This window comes from Opisthorchis viverrini (assembly GCF_000715545.1).
Source record: "Opisthorchis viverrini unplaced genomic scaffold opera_v5_23, whole genome shotgun sequence".
Classification (NCBI taxonomy): domain Eukaryota; kingdom Metazoa; phylum Platyhelminthes; class Trematoda; order Opisthorchiida; family Opisthorchiidae; genus Opisthorchis; species Opisthorchis viverrini.
The window spans coordinates 2,700,500-2,718,351 of NW_008751679.1; the positions used below are offsets into that span (position 1 = coordinate 2,700,500).

A 17,852-nucleotide genomic window follows, 5' to 3' on the forward strand; every position below is an offset into this window, starting at 1 on the left:
TTCACTTGTGCCTTTCAGGTGAACGACAGCCACTGACCGACAAGAACAAAACTGACCCGGGAAACTTGGGCAAAAGCCTCGATCCTGTGTATCAATCCGTGAATCCGTGAATCCGTGAATCCGTGAATCACATTTCAGAAAAGCCCTGAAGCATATGACCTTGCAAGGTCACGGCATTGTAGTTACCAGCGCCGCAAATGAAGGACAAACCTAAGAAAAACTCTGACGGGCGCATACATAATTCCCTACTGTTTTCATGTCGCTGGATGGCCTTTTAGACGTCACTAATTTGTGTCAATAGCACTGGCATCACATGCATGTAGAAACCGTGTGGGTTGCCGTGGATTATATTTTTAGGAAACGTTACACCTTAGGCAAATATGAAGTGTAACTGGAGCAAAACTTGAAAGCAGTGTTACGGTGCACATAGACCAACCTAACGTTACATTTTCCACTAAACTCCTGCTCTTGAACACATCACAATTCGCAAAAATGTAAAGCTGAAATTTGTGGTACTAGTGATATTCGACAGAAGATTTGAAACAATATATCCGTATACGAACAAAGTGCAGATAGTCTGAAGTAGTATCGTATTAGAACAGAAGTTCTGGGGGTCGAAGAAAACTTAGAATATGCCTCTTCTGGGTGTCTGAGCCTATGGAATCAGGTACAGTAATTAAGTTAATTCAGTGAGCACGTTGAATGCATTATACTTAATCACATTTAAACCAATCAACCGATATGGCACACCCTTTAATTTTGTTTCTTATTATTGTCCCAGGACAAATTATTCTTATCAATGCATATTTTGTGTACGATACCCACGGCCAGCATCCGGATACAAAATGATTTACGTCGCAACGTCGCCATATGTCAAGACAAACCAAGAGCAAAGAATGCCTTAGTTTTGACATCAGCTCATCAACTTTCGGATTCAAATCAAAGAACCTACCGCTGACGGGTAATCTATCAGAGTAATGCCAAAATATTTACAACCAACCGTCAACGGTGGCGTGTGAAACAAATTTAGAGGCAACTCACAGAAGTCTGGCACTATCATCTTTCCGTCACACCAAAAATTACGCAAATTCAAAACACAATGGACGTACCTAAAAACTCGTCGTTGCATGAAGCATCGTTGGACAAATCTAACAATCTACGAAATTGCCACTAGTCGGGCAATTTATTCTTAATTTATGGGATAAAACCTTGAGCTGGCAGATGTCTAAAGTATACAGAAGTAACCAGATAAGGGAGGCTCACCACCTCACGTAAACGGTTCGGAAAGTAGTAAGTCCATGTGTCCTGAAGGGTAAATAAACACAATATAGCTTTAATTCGAACAAAGCTTACCACTGCTAGTTAGAGATCTATCCAAAAAGAACCCGAATTAACTAAACAAAAGTTTTTTGCTTATTAGCACGCTACTGTTAAGCAAACAGAAGGTTTGAATGAAATCCTGTTTCAGCGGTACCAAAATTTTACTATATAATCATCTCCAAATTATTCTATATCTCCAACCTGGCGGGTAAACTCTGCTTTGGGATACCGTATGAATTGAAATGCTCTTAGTTACGGCAAAAAGCTACAAGTGTGCAAAATGGACAAGATGGGCGTCCACATAACAGAAATGAAAAAATATACGAAATCATTGTATGGGTTTGAGTTGACGCCGAATTTCTTCCTTTGGATAGACCACAAGATATTTGCTCACCGTCGGGTTTACAGCTCGGGTGCCATCATGGATGAACGTGAGACCAGAAGAGACTTGGAGGAGCAGCTATTTTTAGTTTAAAAAGACGGTGACCTACACATTAGCCAACACGCCTTCTGACACAAAAGCGTACAAACACAGACCACGTGGATTAATCTAATAATTTTACTCAGTCACTTGACTTTAGGATACGTGGGTCGACAAAGCAGCTTGCTACCGACAAGCGCTAAATAAGGGCATTCCGTACGATTTCGAGGTATTTCAGTAGGTCACTTTGTGCAAGAAATTACACGCGAGTTTGGCGCTAATCATACCTATGACAAGGTGTAAAATTTGGTTCATTCTGATGGTGTTACAAGATTTTCCATTGTATTTCAGTTACTTGCTAAACAACGGTTTGACGATTTAATATGGCCGCTGTGGATACTGGGTCAGCTCCACCTAAACATGATCCTCCATTGACTATGGAGGCTTATGACCTTGGAGGGCCTGGCAAACTGGGAGCCTTGAAAAACCATCAACAGGCGGCTACAAATAGACTAAAGGTACGCAGAAAGTCTTTATTAACATAGTCTCTTTCAGACTGAAACACGGATTAATAATGAGAAATACCTCCGCGAGCATCCAGAAATTCAGTTCATGATTTCAGCTTTTTTGAGGTAAGAAAGTGGTTTACGGTTCTGCTCACAACAACCATGCAGAGATTTATTGGTAAAGCAACCAGAAGATCCACGGAAACACTTTACGGGTAAATTGGAAGGGCTGTTTGTCATTTATTCTTAGATTTTTTCATAAGGTCTGACTTACGTGATCAAATTCTCGAGCTAGAGAGAGAATATTCGCAGAAGATGGAGGATAATGCCACTTTACGCCTGTTGGCTGGCGAAGACTGCAACGAAGCAGACGGCACCGACGAAGAAACTCCCTGAACGAAAAGCAAAGTTGTGAAAAATTTCCCACAATGAACTCGTGGATCAAATGTTGCAAATCTTATTCTGTTTGAAGGTTTCTGAATTTCGAATCTCAAAGATGCAGTAATGGGGTTATACGATAACTCAGCGAGGAAGAGATTGCGGGGTACTGTACCACAACTTCGTAGCTGAATGTGTTGTTTTGAGAAGTCTATCAGTTTTATTTTTCAGTGCGTCCGATTAAGCAAAGTATGTCAAAAATTCACTTGTTTGCACACTTATTCATCGTTAGCGGCGGATTCAGTCGGGCTTTGAAGTGCTTGGATTTAAGCAGATAATGAAGCCAGTGAAGCTAGTAAAAAATTTTTATTGAGTGAGAGATTTTCGTTCTGGCTGTACAAGATACGGTTGAGCCACTATTCAGGATATCAGAGTACTTCTTCTTGATAAGTTACGCCACTTGCAACGGAGGCGAAACCGTGCCAATAATCGAGCATCTAATTGGTCCATTTTCTTAAAACATTATTTAAATCTGCTAAAATATATATGGCACGCGGAGCTTCGTACTGCAAGTAAGTTAGTCAGTTGCCTGAAGTCAGTAGTAGTATCTTTTGTAGGGTCTTTGGCGAGAGCTAGCAACCTTGGTTTCCACTTTCGCAAAGCACATAACTCTCGGTCAACGCTAGCGGCTTTGAAAACGTCGAATGTGGCCGCTAGACGTAGACGTCCATTCATTTTAGTGGCTTCTTTCTTGCCATATGGAGAACTCAGTAAAGCATATCATTATTTTTTTTACACAAATAAACAAATGAGGTTCGACGAGAAGACGGTTCCCACACAATATAAACTATATTAGGTGCCCTAATTTAATCCTCTCATGCACACAATCCTTAGTGTTATCGTTAACTTGAGAATAGTGCTTTAATATTACCGGTTTTACAAGTCTATTTTTTGCTCGAATCAGTCGGTAAAAGTTTCTTCACCATTTAAACGTGCCGTACCTATTTTTAGCCACCAACGTATTTCTGCTGTTTTCCAACAAACCGGAAATATGCTGAGGCGCTTCTGTTTTTATGGCCAATATTTTCTAGGCATGGATTTTTACAGTATTACCTGTACAGAAAACGCGCACTCTTTACGTTATACGGCAAGAGAAACCATTGATTTCGATAAGATCGTCAAGGATATGTGGCTGATAATAACTACCAGAATCTTATGCTCGAAATCGCGGACGGCCAAACTGAGGTCGCGTTCGACGTTTAGCCGAGAGCCAGAAGATTAAACGACCTTAAACGGAAAGGTGGAAACCATGTCACACATAAGCTCTAGGAAAACCGTTAGACAAACTCCACTGCTGTCATAAGTATTTCAGGGAAACGGTCAATTTACTGTTAAGGAATACAATGAAGAAACATGAGATTGCTTGAGAAAGTGTTCAAGAAATTATCGTGAAGGACCATGAAATATAGTATTTATAAGTAAAAATAGGAAGAAAGTTACAGACGAATTTGATTTCTTGAATTATTGCTGAACTTACTTCCTCACACAAAGACACTGAGTGGCAGTGAACTCTGCTAAAACCAGTGGACGGATATACATCACCTTGCCCAAAGACTAGTGTAAGCTTGCAAAATATCGATTGTAAACTAAGTATGGCAGCATCAGAATAACCACAGAAGAATATTGATCGACATGCTTTTAACGTATATTGAAAAACAGAAAGTGGAAAGGTGCATGTCTTGGTTTTTGTTACCATGACCAATGCAGACTTGTAGAGGGGCGGCCACGCACGCCCTGCTATCGCCTTGAAAAAAGGCCGCAACACTACCAACCTATCAGTTATATCAAAACAATTTGTATATCTTAGGGTCAAAGACGAATTAACCTTGTTTTCATTATGAAGTGGTCACGGAGTAGAATCTCTCAGGTAAGCAGCCTCATCTGACGTTTAGAATCACTTTCAAATGACAAGAGCATAGCGGCTCATGAGTGAATGTTATTTTTTGCTTTATTTAAACATGCATTATCAAATAGGCTCAAAAGATCACATTAAAAGCAGTTCACTGGATCTATCGTAGCACCTACAGGTATGAACCTAATCGGTGCTGCTCAGTAAAGACCAGGAATGTTACACAAGTCAAAGCATCGGGTTAACATGGCATTTGCCGCTGTATTGAGAATGTCAGCGCTTACGTTGAACAAAATGGAGGGCAAAAAATAACGAGCTGTTTTGCCAATCTTGAAAATGACAAATTGCTTGCAGATAGCACCAATCTAATGGTAAAAGTATGATTGCTTGAATTGGTACTTCCTTAATTTTGTTCATCGAGATCACTGGTAACAAATGAACGTCCAACAATAAAGCCGCACAACTACTTCAAGGTGATACATATTTCACAGAAGCCTTATTGCCATGAGGAATGCAAATGCATATATTTCACGTGACTGGTTTGACAGTATATCAATATATCGAGAGTGTTTCTTTTTGACTGTTTCTATGGCTCATTCATCCCCATTGGCCTGAAGTTTCCTTGAAAATATGTTTGGACTTAGAAGTTGTTTAGGTGAGGCTTTATCTGCTGTGGTATAAAATCCCTTAAGGACTAATCAAAATTCGAACAGACTCTCAGGTAGCTGTTCGACCGCTTAGAGTACACTGAGGGGTTTCGAGTAATTAAAGTGTTTCAGTCTGGAGACAGAAACAAATAATCATTTGGCTGATGTTTTTCAGACAACTGGTTTGTTTAGCAGCTGTGGCAAAATGCTTGTAAACCACCGGTTTGATTTCATCTTGTAAGGTGCGAAAAGTAGAAAGCCAGTTCACTGAAATAAAATATTTAATGAAAAAGTTGAATTAACCATTGACCAAACGCAAGAACCCTCGTGAAATCCAGCGCAACAAATAGAGATAAATGGCATATACAGACTGATTGGGTGGTTTTACCCACTTAAATTAGTCCTTACATCTGGGTAATTTAGGAATCTATCCCAATAATAAGCTAAATTACTTAATGCCGTGTTCAAGCGTGTTATGTCTAAGCACAGAAAAAGCCAGTCGGACCTGATGAAATCCAACACTATCAAATAGTATGGTGGACCTCTGTTAGAATTGACCATTTCAGATACGATTTTGTTCCAGAATAGCTATTTAGTGCCACATTCTACATAATCTTATTTATGTATCTCTTGTTAATATTGCAACGCTTGAGAAGAGCAAACTTTTATCTTTATTTAGCTGTAAATTCCAGTTTAAATTTATGATAACAATCAACCTTGCCCTAGCGAAATCCGAAGCAGTATTTCTGAAAAGTTGTATGATATGGAAAATAGACTGTAACTTGCGGGTCACTGCAAAAGTAAAATGTTGATTACTGAATCAACAAACTGTTGACTCACACCTTTACTTAGAAAAACTCTATAGTAAGAAAAATCATTCTCAGTCAAGCAAGTGCGTCAAGAACGTATCCCTAAAATGTAAGTTAACCTTACCTGTGAGTAGCTAAATGGCAGAAACCGATCACTAAAATTCAAGTCACACTGTACAATCGATAAAAACAAGCCCTAAAACAATAGCCTTCGTTTCATGAAACGGGAGAAACGTTTTCATATTAAAATTGATACCATCACAACTGGTTATCTCCGTGAGTAGCAGCGGTCCGCAAGAGCGAAAGAAAAATCAGTCCACCCCAAGCAGATGTCTGGAACCAATTTTTGGGCGTTCGGTGCGCATTATGTCTAAGCCGCAATTCTGAGAGGCAATTCCTCTAGAGCGCAAGTCCATGGAGAGAGATGAAGAAAGTCACTATGTTACATCGAGATCTCATAAACATCTAAATGAAGCCAGTCCACGTTGTAGCACGATTAGTAAATGACCTTAATAGCTGATGCGTCGCCGAAGCATCACACTATTTTCATATCCAAAAGGGATGCTGTTTCTTATTCTCATTTATCGTGCAACGAATTTCTAAAGAGAAGAACCAAAATCATCAGCTGTAAGAACCCCGTACTTGCCATCCACCGGTTTTAGCTGTCACAGTTTCGTTCACCAATAGTTTGAGAGGGGAAATGGGTAACTGCGCATAGAGCTACAGGAATGTAGATTGGGTTTATTGTTTTTTACCGGAAATTGTGCCAAATGAAGAGAAAACACTAGATTAAACAGTGATTATCTTCTAGGGAGATGCAAAAGTGGATCAACAGCCTTATGGTTAAGATTCCGATAATTCCAGGATATTCCAAAAATCAAATTTTTACGATAGAAGTAGGGAACGGGAAAAGTTCAAAGACTCAAAGATGGACGGCATAGAATGAGTGTTTTTTGCGTGTCCTATGATTACTCCATTTCACAACCATCTGGTTGTGAATTAGGTGATGACCTTCAATGTGAGCCTATATAACTTATTGTCAGCGGATTTTCTACTAATGAGATTTCAAATGACCACAAATAATCAGTAACTACTAGCGTACCGGTGAACAAGGTAACCCATGGGGCATCCACGTGTTAAGGTTTGAATTAGCACAGAGCCTTTTGCATCCATCATAGATGCTCACATTCTGGCCATGGGTATGCCAGGCAGTTCGTTACTATAGTATACTTTACATCCACCGACCTCCTTAGAAAAGATCAAAACTCTAAAAAAAGATTGTGCGAATCAATTGTGAGCAAAAGACTTAGGCCTACTTGAGACACACTTTTCTTATATTGAAAACAGATTTAATTTACTTTGAAGACCAGGGAGTACAAAGGTTTTACGTCCATAATTCGTAGAAACAAAAGGATCAAAAACAAAACGGCGGAGAGACCTTTTACAGGCTTTTTTACCCTCGTTCAGAGAGGAAAACTAAGTTGAGAGCAGAAGGAGGAATCCCAGTATTAATATAAAATGACTGGGCTTTTTCGAAATGCAATACTTTGCACAAACAGTAGGTCCATACACAGCTGATTCCAAACTGAATCTCGTATTTGTGCTATTCTTTGACTGAATGTGCTGCACAAACAATGCTCCATTTTTCTTTGTCAAGTTTTCCAAAATGTCGCAGCGTACACTCTTAAACAAATAATGCTCATAAGGTTGCCAGATACTCTTTGAAATCCCACGAAAGTCTATACCATTATTCAGGGTCATCAAGTAGACAGAATCCCCCTATACTTAACTTGAACCCTGTGAGAAGTTTCATTTGTATCTCAAATATCGTACCGACTGAAAAGTGAGGTGGGCTTTGTGCAGCACAACCAAATGACATTCACTTGTGTCCCTCTTAAAAGCCGAATAGGTGTGCGAATGAGTGTATTTTACAAATCTTGTACAGTTTGATTTCCGGTAGGACATAAGTTTGACAAAAGCTTTTGAACTGCGCTTACCTGATGAGTCTTAGGAGGCCGTCGGCTGCCGAAGACTGTGATTAGTATGATTAGTATTTCACAAAAACTGGCCAAGATATCTTTTTTTATGTGACACGGACTATTCTGTGTAATGTAAAGGGAAGAATGACCTGTCAACGTTGGTGCTTGAGAATAAGCTGCGGGTTAGCGAACCATCATTCTCAGCACTAATGGAGCAAAATATAATTAGGATGTAGCTGTTGCAGAGTGGCGTCTTAAATCAACAGCCGATTGCAACATAGCTAACAGGAGTGTGTTCTTCATAACGTGGAACGTGTTTTACAATCCGTGTAAAAAGCACCGATTTGGATGGTGAGACAGGCTACACTGTATTTACCATGAAGACTGAAGGGCTGGTATGCTTTAAACTGCTGGGTAATAGTTGAAGCCACATAGTCTGTCGACGCCTGCAAATTAGCTACCATTAACAATAACTAATTAGAAATTGCAAGTGCTGTTACTATATTACAAGCATATAACCGATGGGTGCAATAGTGGGTGAAATTGTTCACTGGGCTGTAAGACATTGGGTAGTTCGTTTTGCTTCTTTAGTATAGTACCATGTAGGGAAACTAAGAACTATGACCATTAGAGACGCCGAAATTACAAGATGTTTGGGCTTTTAAAGCCAGTACTTCCTTGTTAACATTATCAGCCAAACATTATCGGCCAAGGCTTATGAACAGATTACGCATGTAGGAAGAATGGACAGAAAACTAACTGACAATAACATAGGGACTTTTTCACCTGCCCCTCATAAATGTATCGACTGCTTTAAACTCCGACCGATTGTACTTTTTCGGCACACGAGTGACGGGCATTTATGTCGTGCAACAGAAGCGACAAGCAAGTGCTTTCTATGAGGTATCGGCAAGCCAATGCAAAAATAAAATGTGGTGAACGTAAATGTGTTAAAACGAGATTCGGTAAAATACCGGAGGGTCACTAACATGCTAACATGTTCCTACTCCCAGCTGGATGTGTGAATGGGGGTATAGAAGGATTCTGAAGTCGGTCGTTGCTAGACATTGGAAAGGGACGATGGTCTAGTCCGGGGAGGTCAGAGTGGTTTGGACATGGTTTTTTTTACAAACAACGTTTTTGTTGACTGGATTTGGTAGTCAGCGTATCGGCCGTGACAAGTATATAATGTCATAAGACCGTACAATTGTATTTTGGAACATAATAAACCACGTTAGATGACATACCTGGATCTCTGAGTCGTCGAGGTTCTAGCGTATGGAAGCCGGTTGCACTGGCGGTCGGACAGAAACCTCGCAAGACCTTCTAATCAGTTGGGATAGTCATCGAGTTGTGCAAACAATATGACTGGCACGATAATCATGATAATAAGCATTCGACGAGTTGCAGCATATCTCTTGGATTAGGTTTTTGAAAAACCACGAGATTTGCCGCGTTATTAGTTACACTATCTGAACAAGTTAGCAGTCTCTTCTTGGTCATAGGCAGTAAGGTATCGGTGGTTATCTATCACATTCATGAACACAGCCCCAAAGTCATTGCCACGACCTTATGTTACCAACAAACTCAGTCAGCCAACAATTTAGTTATAACTGAACCATGTTCAAGCACTTGGAGTTTCCTGAACTAGTCCGTTAACCTTTTGCCAACATCTAGCCACAACGTAACTCAGAATCCTTCCAGACTGCCAAGCACGCTTTCCCAGAAAGTCACAACAAACGGATGTAGCGTAGACTCCCCGGTGTCCCACATAATATCATTTCATCACATATCATATTAGTTTATTGGTTCGCTGGGACCTTAGGGTAAGCCGTTGTGTGCCAATTTTGTGGGATTGTTTGTGATTTAATTATTATGCATTCAAATAATTTATGCACGAGTCTAAACCCATATATTAGGGAAAGTCAGTGATTAATTTTATTACTCATGGATTTTAATTATTGTTTTCCAGAAAAGCGGATTCAATGCAGCTTCGTAAATTGGGTTTGCCTGAGGCGTTTTGCTAAAAGCCTCAATTGGAAGCTGTTGAAAGTTTAAGTAACATTGATGAAGACATGTTAAGTCCTTTAGAGTCGAAAAATGCGGCCATATCTACCATTGTGAACGTGGAATGTAGTTCTTTTTCTTTTCTTGTAATGGAGCGGTTGCGCGTTATGAACTCAAGATAGCGAAATTGTAAGAAAAGGGAAATGACAATGGCTGATTATAAAGGCAACTAAATAAACCTGACGCCTCTGGCACTGGACAGAAATTTGTCCACAATTACAGAAACTCACAATTTCTTATATTCAACCTGCGTTTGTATAACAAGAAGGCAAGCGGAGACTACTATTTAGAAATAAAAAGTCAAACTTTCTGAAAAGCGTTTGCCGTTTCTCGGGCAGGGGTGGAGTGAAGGAGGTTATGAGGGTTAGCTCGGATATCAGAAACCCTCCCTAGAAAGTATGGTCAACCTTGTACAAAACTCGCATCGTTTCAACAGCATGGTTTCGGTAATGGGGCTTTTTCAATCGAGACATTCCTCCGTAATTGGAGCCATTATGTACTGAAAGTCAGGAAGCATTAAATCACTGATTGTCATTACGCACTGCTGGTTATTCCAAATAACGATAAAATAGTCATGAAACGCCTCACCTAAAGGAAAACATTTCAACTGCAATTTTTCAATTATTTCATATAACTAACCCATGGAACTCGCATGCACAGTGATAAAAAGGTAAACCGGAGTTTGAAGGCGTAATTACAGCAAATTTACAAGGTATACGAACTGCGCATTTCATGCTCGTGCCTGTTGGCATGTACACTCAGTGGTCCTACTAAAATATCAAGGTTGATTACGGGTGACAAACAAGGAAAAATCCGATTTTATTCACAAGCCACCCTTACAACTCAGGTAATACGGATTAACCCTGCAGTCTCCATTACTAGAGTCACACGAAAAGCGATATGTCCTGCTTGATACAACCTAATCCTGAGAACAAATTTGAATATATCACTCTGGAAAAAGCATGCAAAATAAGAATACTTTATGATCCACAATACCTTGACCGCATCGGGCCAGACGCGAAAAAATAACCTCAGTAACGTAAATGTTGCAGTCTTTTAGACAAGAGTATGCTCTCAGCATATTATAATTGTTAGCTACTACTTGTACCACAGTTAAAATATAGTGCAGTCTGTGGGTGCTGGTTTTTGAATAACGGTTTTCACTAGTCCGCAGAACAAATTATTAGGGTCCTGTTAATCTCAGCGGCCTTTTGAAACTCTCGCTCTTTTATCCCGGCGTAGACCGAAAATCTGTCAGCCTGTTACGGGAAATGAAAAAGTGAATAAATAACCCAACTTTTCACACTTTCGCTTCCGAATTTTCCGGGAAATTTTGGATTAATTCCCAAAAGGCCTCATTGTCTTCCCAAAAGCCGAATGGCTTGGAGACATCTCACAAATTACTTACACGAAATAGTTACCTTTAATTTACCAATCATGACAACAGTGCGTGACGCCTTGCTCTGTGTAATGTTTCTAGCTTCTCCATTCTGGTACTGTGTTCTGATAGAGTGGATATAAGAAAATTCATTTTCTGTCTTTTGGAGATAACATCGGGTAGAACCGACAGACAACTTGATGAAGACTGATCATAGGAATTTAAAATGGGTAACTGAAGTATAAGAAAGTATGTAAGAAACATAAGAAGCTGAAGATTTCACTTCGAATTCGCTGTACCTGTGGAGTTGAGGAAAACTCACGGGAATCTTCGTGCTGACTTTAAGCAGTTTAAATTACCAAGCGGTCACATGCGGAACATCATCAAATATCCCACGGATTCTATCTAAGACTTTAAAATCCACGGTTTAGAAGACAACAAAACCTAAGAGACAGTTCCCATTTTCCCAGACAGCTGTTTGGTTGATTTAAAGCCCTGTCTAATATTTGTGAACTCCAGTTAGGCTTGCGAACGGTAAGTTTCTTGAATGGGAATCCAATCCAGTTGCAAGAAGGAGCATAGCGTTGATCAGACAGGCATGTTGTAAAAGCCTACCAGGAGACAAATGGTTGATAGTGTTAGTGAAGCGGTAAAATAATTCACTCCAATTGAGTTGTCCTTATACACCATTTTCGTAGCATCGGAGAACTGGAGTTGTCAAAACTTTCCAAATGACTGCTTACGGTTTACATACTGAACAAGTGACCCACTTCTTTTTGGAATTTTTTGTTTCTCAAAACCTAGCATGTATCCAATGGTATCTGGTATAACTTCAGGTCTCTAGTGAGGGAATGAGAGGTAACAAGGACTCTGGATGCGCAGCTTTATTGACCCATGGAGGCAAAACTATCCAGTACGCCCTCGAACGTCATCTTTCTTACTTAAAAACCATTGTCGAATATTTTGCGAAAAAAAAATCCGATTTTTTGAAAACCTAATCCTGAATGCTTTCACACTGCTGCAAGAAGATATAGAATTAACGGCGTACTAGTAAAAATAGTTCCAAATGGCGCGAATGTTTCTTTGGTGAAAAAAGCATTCCATTTTGCAAGATGCACCAGCTCTCACATCAAACATATTAGTCATCTTTTTGAGAATACGTTTTTAGGTAGCCTGGAAACACTGAGGAAGGCATCATTTGTCATACGCCATAGAATATTATCACAGAGCCTACTGATATTGAAACGCACTTCAGCTTCGTACTGGTGGTATATATGCTCGATTTTTCCAAATTTTTGATGCCATACTACCGTTTACAGTGGACGAAAACACGAGTAGGTGAATCTTAAAGCATATTTATGGATTTGTTTTACAGCCCAACAGTCATGGTTCTAGTAATTGGTTCATGACTGTCAAATATTTTGAAGTTTTCAAAAATTGCAGCTGCTGAAAACCAAATTTCACAATGGTACGATATGATCAAAGAGGGTAGCCATCATCGAAGAGATATCAATTAAAGCTGGTCGGCAGTTTATAATTTGTGCAACAAAATCTCATGCTTTGGAACACTGAAGGATAAATGTAGTGGTACGCCCGAGAACTGCATGGTATTTTCTCTAAAAAAATTGGGAAAATGCGCAAACTGATCCTAAGCCAATTTTGGCCACATTTGCTGATCAATGTTCTTTTGAGGCGAGCTCCATGTAGGCGCGAACCAACTCGCAGAGGGTTCTAAAATTTATTTAGACTTCTTGGTCGGACGAAAAATTAGTTGTTCTTAACTTCCAAAACTTTTGTTTTCATCAGATTCCTACTCCTCCCTCTAATAATAATAATAATAATAATAATAATAATAATAATAATAATAATAATAATAATAATAATAATAATAATAATAATAATAATAATAATAATAATAATAATAATAATAATAATAATAATCACCACCACCATCCTCCTCCTCCTCCTCATCATCATCACCACAGTTCTCTATCGAATAGTCAAAATCTGCTGTTGAGTTCGGTTTCACAAGTAACCAAATAAAAACAAAAATTAAAACTGGAAATTAAAATGAAGATACTGGTTAGAGCTATAGAGGCCGAAACAAAGATGGAAACCAGATGGTTGTGAACTTTCAAGTTTGCTTTTGCGGTATGTTGCTCATTAAAAAAACTTTTGAGAAGCACAGCAACTGAGCATTGAAATTTCTGCACTAGCTGTGGCAATGGCAAACAAAACCTTGTAACACTTCATTTGAATGCGCAGTGGGGGACTGGACAAATGCATGCCCATGGTCCCTCAATTGTCCAACAAGTGTCGTTTGTACCGTTTCGGCGGATATCGTGGGATGTGTCACCTGACTCCGAAGGTTGTTTTATTACCAACCTGATTGCTCACGCCTAAGCTGTGCTGCAGCACAACTGGGTGTGGTGATATGAGTTTCGGCCCTATTGAGGCTAGATAATGCGGATTTACAGCAAAACATGCTGAATATGTCCTCTGCCGAAAACCGTATGTTTCATTTATGGCTTATCATAACTTTGGACATACCCGGAGCGGCTGAAAATGGGAAGTTTGAGTACACATAGATCAGACTGAGGAAGGTATTGGTAAAATGATTGAAGCCTATTTAAACAAAACCAGAAGCGGGTGGGAATAGTCGCTTAAATTGGAACTTCACGAATTAATAGTACTGGAGGGTTAGCGATATAAATTTAGTCAATAAGGCATACTTTCAAATGTTCGAACAAGTAGACCGAAAGTGAAAATAGGTAAACCAAGACACTGAATAAATTACTTATCTGTCCTTACAAACAGCTTTTTGTTCCTTCCTGTGAAGCCAAAAGTGGGGACCTTTGTTCTTTTTGATAGCCAGTCGAAAGCTGATGGTTTAGTCTGAGACACAGTGTGCGAATACAAAACAATGTCTACTATACCGGAATCAATTGAACGTTCGGGAATTATAAATTAAAGTTTCCAGTTTCACAATGCTTTACTGAATTTTTGCATTTTTGTGCTTTAAAGTCAGTTAAACAGGATGAAAGCATTGCAAATCAAGCTTTACGATAAATACTGTGACCATGACTCATCCCCTCTTCCTACTTATTATGAAGTTAAGTGGGAAAAGCGCGACATAGGTTGAACTAAAGCGTGGAAGGATAAACCATCCTGCTTTGAACAATAGTTAGTAACTATATCATACTGCATCACTGCCAAAGCCTCGTAGTGATTTTTATGTCAGCTGATGGTTCCACTCTCACTGGGTTTCCAACAAAGTAAGCTAGTCGACGAATTTTCATCAACCTTATGAGTAGTACATTACAAAGAAAGTAAACAAGAATTTAGAACATGTGGGATTTAGTCCCTGTTCCACTTCTTGAAGAAAGTGATCTGCGTAACATAGCGCTTCTTCCATAGCGGCAGATGGAGGACTAGAATTTCGTGATAAATCTTTGTGCTGATTAGGTTTGGGTTTAATCTTCACCAGCTAGAGGACCAAATCCTAGAACTTTGTCGAGATTTGTGGGGTAATACTGGGGATTCCCGGTAAGAATATAGAACCTGTGCAGCGCTTCTCGTATTTTGTGAGACTATTTCAAATTGCTGGACAAAATCCCGATTACAGAGTCCAATATATTCTCACTTAACCAGAAGAAAAAGTAGATGCGTGGTTGTTCTATCGGTAAAGTTGTCATTCAAAAAAGCTAATTAGCAAACGATCACATAATGCGAATTCCGCAGTTCTTACTACGACTTATCCACACTGGTGTTCAACCGCTTTTGGCCAAACGGTTAAGTTTGCAACAACCAAGCAGGAGGTTGTGCGTTAGAATCGCCTTATAGATTAATGAAATGCAAACTACAGGTGTATCGCACGAACAAAAAAACAGCTATACAGTACTTTCAGCCTTCATAATAGAACAACTTTGTTTAAAAGACGAAATGTATATCACCTTACACCTAATGAGTGAGACGACATTTCCGCTTAATTCACAACACAAACAAACCACATGGGAGAGATAGATGTACATGAAACTCGTTTGAACTAAATCACAGATGATACAAACCGTAGGCAAATGAAATCAGTCTGAATGACCAGATGTTTCATGTGTGAATAATCATAACAAATGAGAAAAAAATTGCAGGGAAAACTTGTTGAACCATATGTTTCGTGTGTACAAAAACGGGACGTGTGGAAAACAACTTACAAAAATAAGTTTCTTAAAAATGTGTTGCGACGGGAACTTTTTCAGCTGTCTATAAACAAAAAAGCTGTTGCATAAGAGTGAACTTATGATTAATAAAAAGCAACATAGTGAAACCTTGTTTTTAGCGATATATTGTTTCTGAATAAATATAATCACCCGTAAAAGATGCCGGATATTGAATAAAACAATGAGTCACAAAGCATGCGAATGTGTAGAGTATGTTCATTGCGGTCGCATGGAAATCAGCACATAGCGCAACTCAAATACAGCGGTTAAAATCTAGATTAGTCAACCAGAATGAGGAGAAGCTCAGTTATACTGATAAAAAAGCTGAGGGTTAACTAAAGTCTAAGATGTAGTGCCCGGATATAACAGCTTTGCGCATGTGGAACTGCTCTGAGCAATCTAAATGTATCAGTATCAGTATCTCCTATAGTCCAAATGATGTTCCTCACCACTTCTGTGTTTCACGCAACCCGCCGAATTGCGGGGGTAACAGTGAGCGAATGAGCGGATGTACTACTACAGTCGAATTGATAGTTTTAGTAAATCCGCCGATCAGCCCCGCATTGGTGGCTGGTTGTGAGGCCGGTACAATGCATTGCATAGAAACAGGCAAACCAGTAAACGCAGAAAGCTCAGATTTTTTAGTGAAAGCGCAGCGCTGGTGTGGAGTTGAAGTACACACGAATCGTTGAGGAACTGCAGTGGGTTTGGTTCATTAGTAAGTTCTGTCGTTGACTGGGCTAACTTTTGTCCTGTTCAGCTCCCAATACTGCACACAGCGGTTCCGTTGAAACCGATTTGCTTGTGACTTTTTCCCGGGTGTTGAACTGTCCTGTTTAAAATCCTTTCAGAATTAACATTATTTACAATTACATTTCAAAAATCCACCACTTTCTCGCTAATTTATCTTTAGTGCAAGCATTATTAGTGAAGGCTTTCACGCAGAGTATAAAGAAGGAAAAAGCCAATGAGATGTGTATACTGATTGTTCGAAGTTGGCTTCAGAAACGGCGCTTATACATAAGTCCGTTTCCGTTAATAGAGTAATGTGTGATCTGATGGGCAGTATTGAAAGCTACCGATAGTGGTTTATTGGCGCATGGTTTGCATCCCGGCGCTATATCCTGTCTAAATGCGAGTTCATCGCACTGCTGATCAGTCGCTAGTGACTGAGTGGTTAAGTGCTCAAACAGCTAGCCAGGAGATGGCCAGTTCAAAAATATGAGTTCCTCAAATATGCACTCAATGAAGCTGAAACAGCTGTATGGTGCTTCTCGGCTCTTCAGCATAGGTTGGTTTTACTTACAGGACAAAATATCCAATAAAATCCCAAACCCCCTACAATAACAAAGCCATCCTTCTCATGCGCTACAAGTAAGTTGCTACCCATTTTGCCAGTAAGCGTTTATCATCAAGGGTTATTTCTATTAAGTATCACTCCTATTGGCGCACTGATTTTGTGGATTCCAGAACCATGAAGCTTGGGGCAATTGTAACCATAAAATCAAGTTATTTGGGCACAGCTAAGTCGATTTTCTCTTACTGATTTGGTGTCCATAGCAGGTTTGAGATTATTGCCTCCATCTCGTCCTTCACGTTTCTTGTTTTTTAGAATATATTACTATTGTTATTTTTGTGTTTTCTTGTCAGTCACCTAATCAGTTTTATAAAGCAGGATAGAGCAAAATTCTAAATTACATAAATTTATTGTTTTCTTTATAGATTTCCAAATTCTTGAGTGGCCAGTTGCGAGGGACGTTTTGGGGCATGCAGGCCAGTAAAAGACTGATAACAGCAACGAAAAGTGGGTATCTCAAAAGCTGTCTACTTAATTTGCAGATAGACTGGGAGTCCCACAGCTGAACTTCTGAATCAAGTTGGCGAACCCAACGAGAGTGTAATTTTGAACTTCCTTTCAAGGGCTGGGACCTCAATCATTGAAGAAAAGTTGAAGATGTGCTCTTTTAGATGGTTGGTTTCGTTGGGCAGATCCCTCTGGTGCAGTCTGTCAAATTCTCTGTCTGCAAGGTTTTGTTGAAGTTAGACGTGAGTGTCTGGTTAGGAAAAGATTCGAACGTAATGTTGAAGAAAATCCCTGAAATTTCAGTGAGCTGATTACGCAACCTATTGTCCCCATTGCATTCGGAGCCCGACTGATTAGCGTCGGTTCAACGGCATCCATCCCAATTGTTCGTAAAATGCTCTGTTCATGAGACTCACGAAA

At 39.6% G+C, this 17,852-nt stretch overlaps 2 protein-coding genes across 2 annotated transcripts in view; one reads left to right on the forward strand and one right to left on the reverse strand.

Annotated features, from left to right (window-relative positions):
- The window catches only part of T265_02057 (hypothetical protein), a gene marked incomplete at both ends in the record, with an annotated part of 96,853 nt that overhangs the window by 4,308 nt on the left and 74,693 nt on the right, over window positions 1-17,852 (reverse strand). Inside the window, one exon of the mRNA XM_009166205.1 lies at window positions 2,522-2,639. Within this exon, the coding sequence (XP_009164469.1) occupies window positions 2,522-2,639 (118 nt within the window). The remainder of the gene's footprint in view (window positions 1-2,521; window positions 2,640-17,852) is intronic.
- On the forward strand, window positions 2,125-2,643 carry T265_02058 (hypothetical protein; the record flags this gene model as incomplete). Its single annotated transcript, XM_009166206.1, has 4 exons — window positions 2,125-2,259; window positions 2,297-2,373; window positions 2,416-2,462; window positions 2,498-2,643. 4 exons carry the CDS (start codon window positions 2,125-2,127, stop codon window positions 2,641-2,643), a joined length of 405 nt encoding a protein of 134 aa, XP_009164470.1.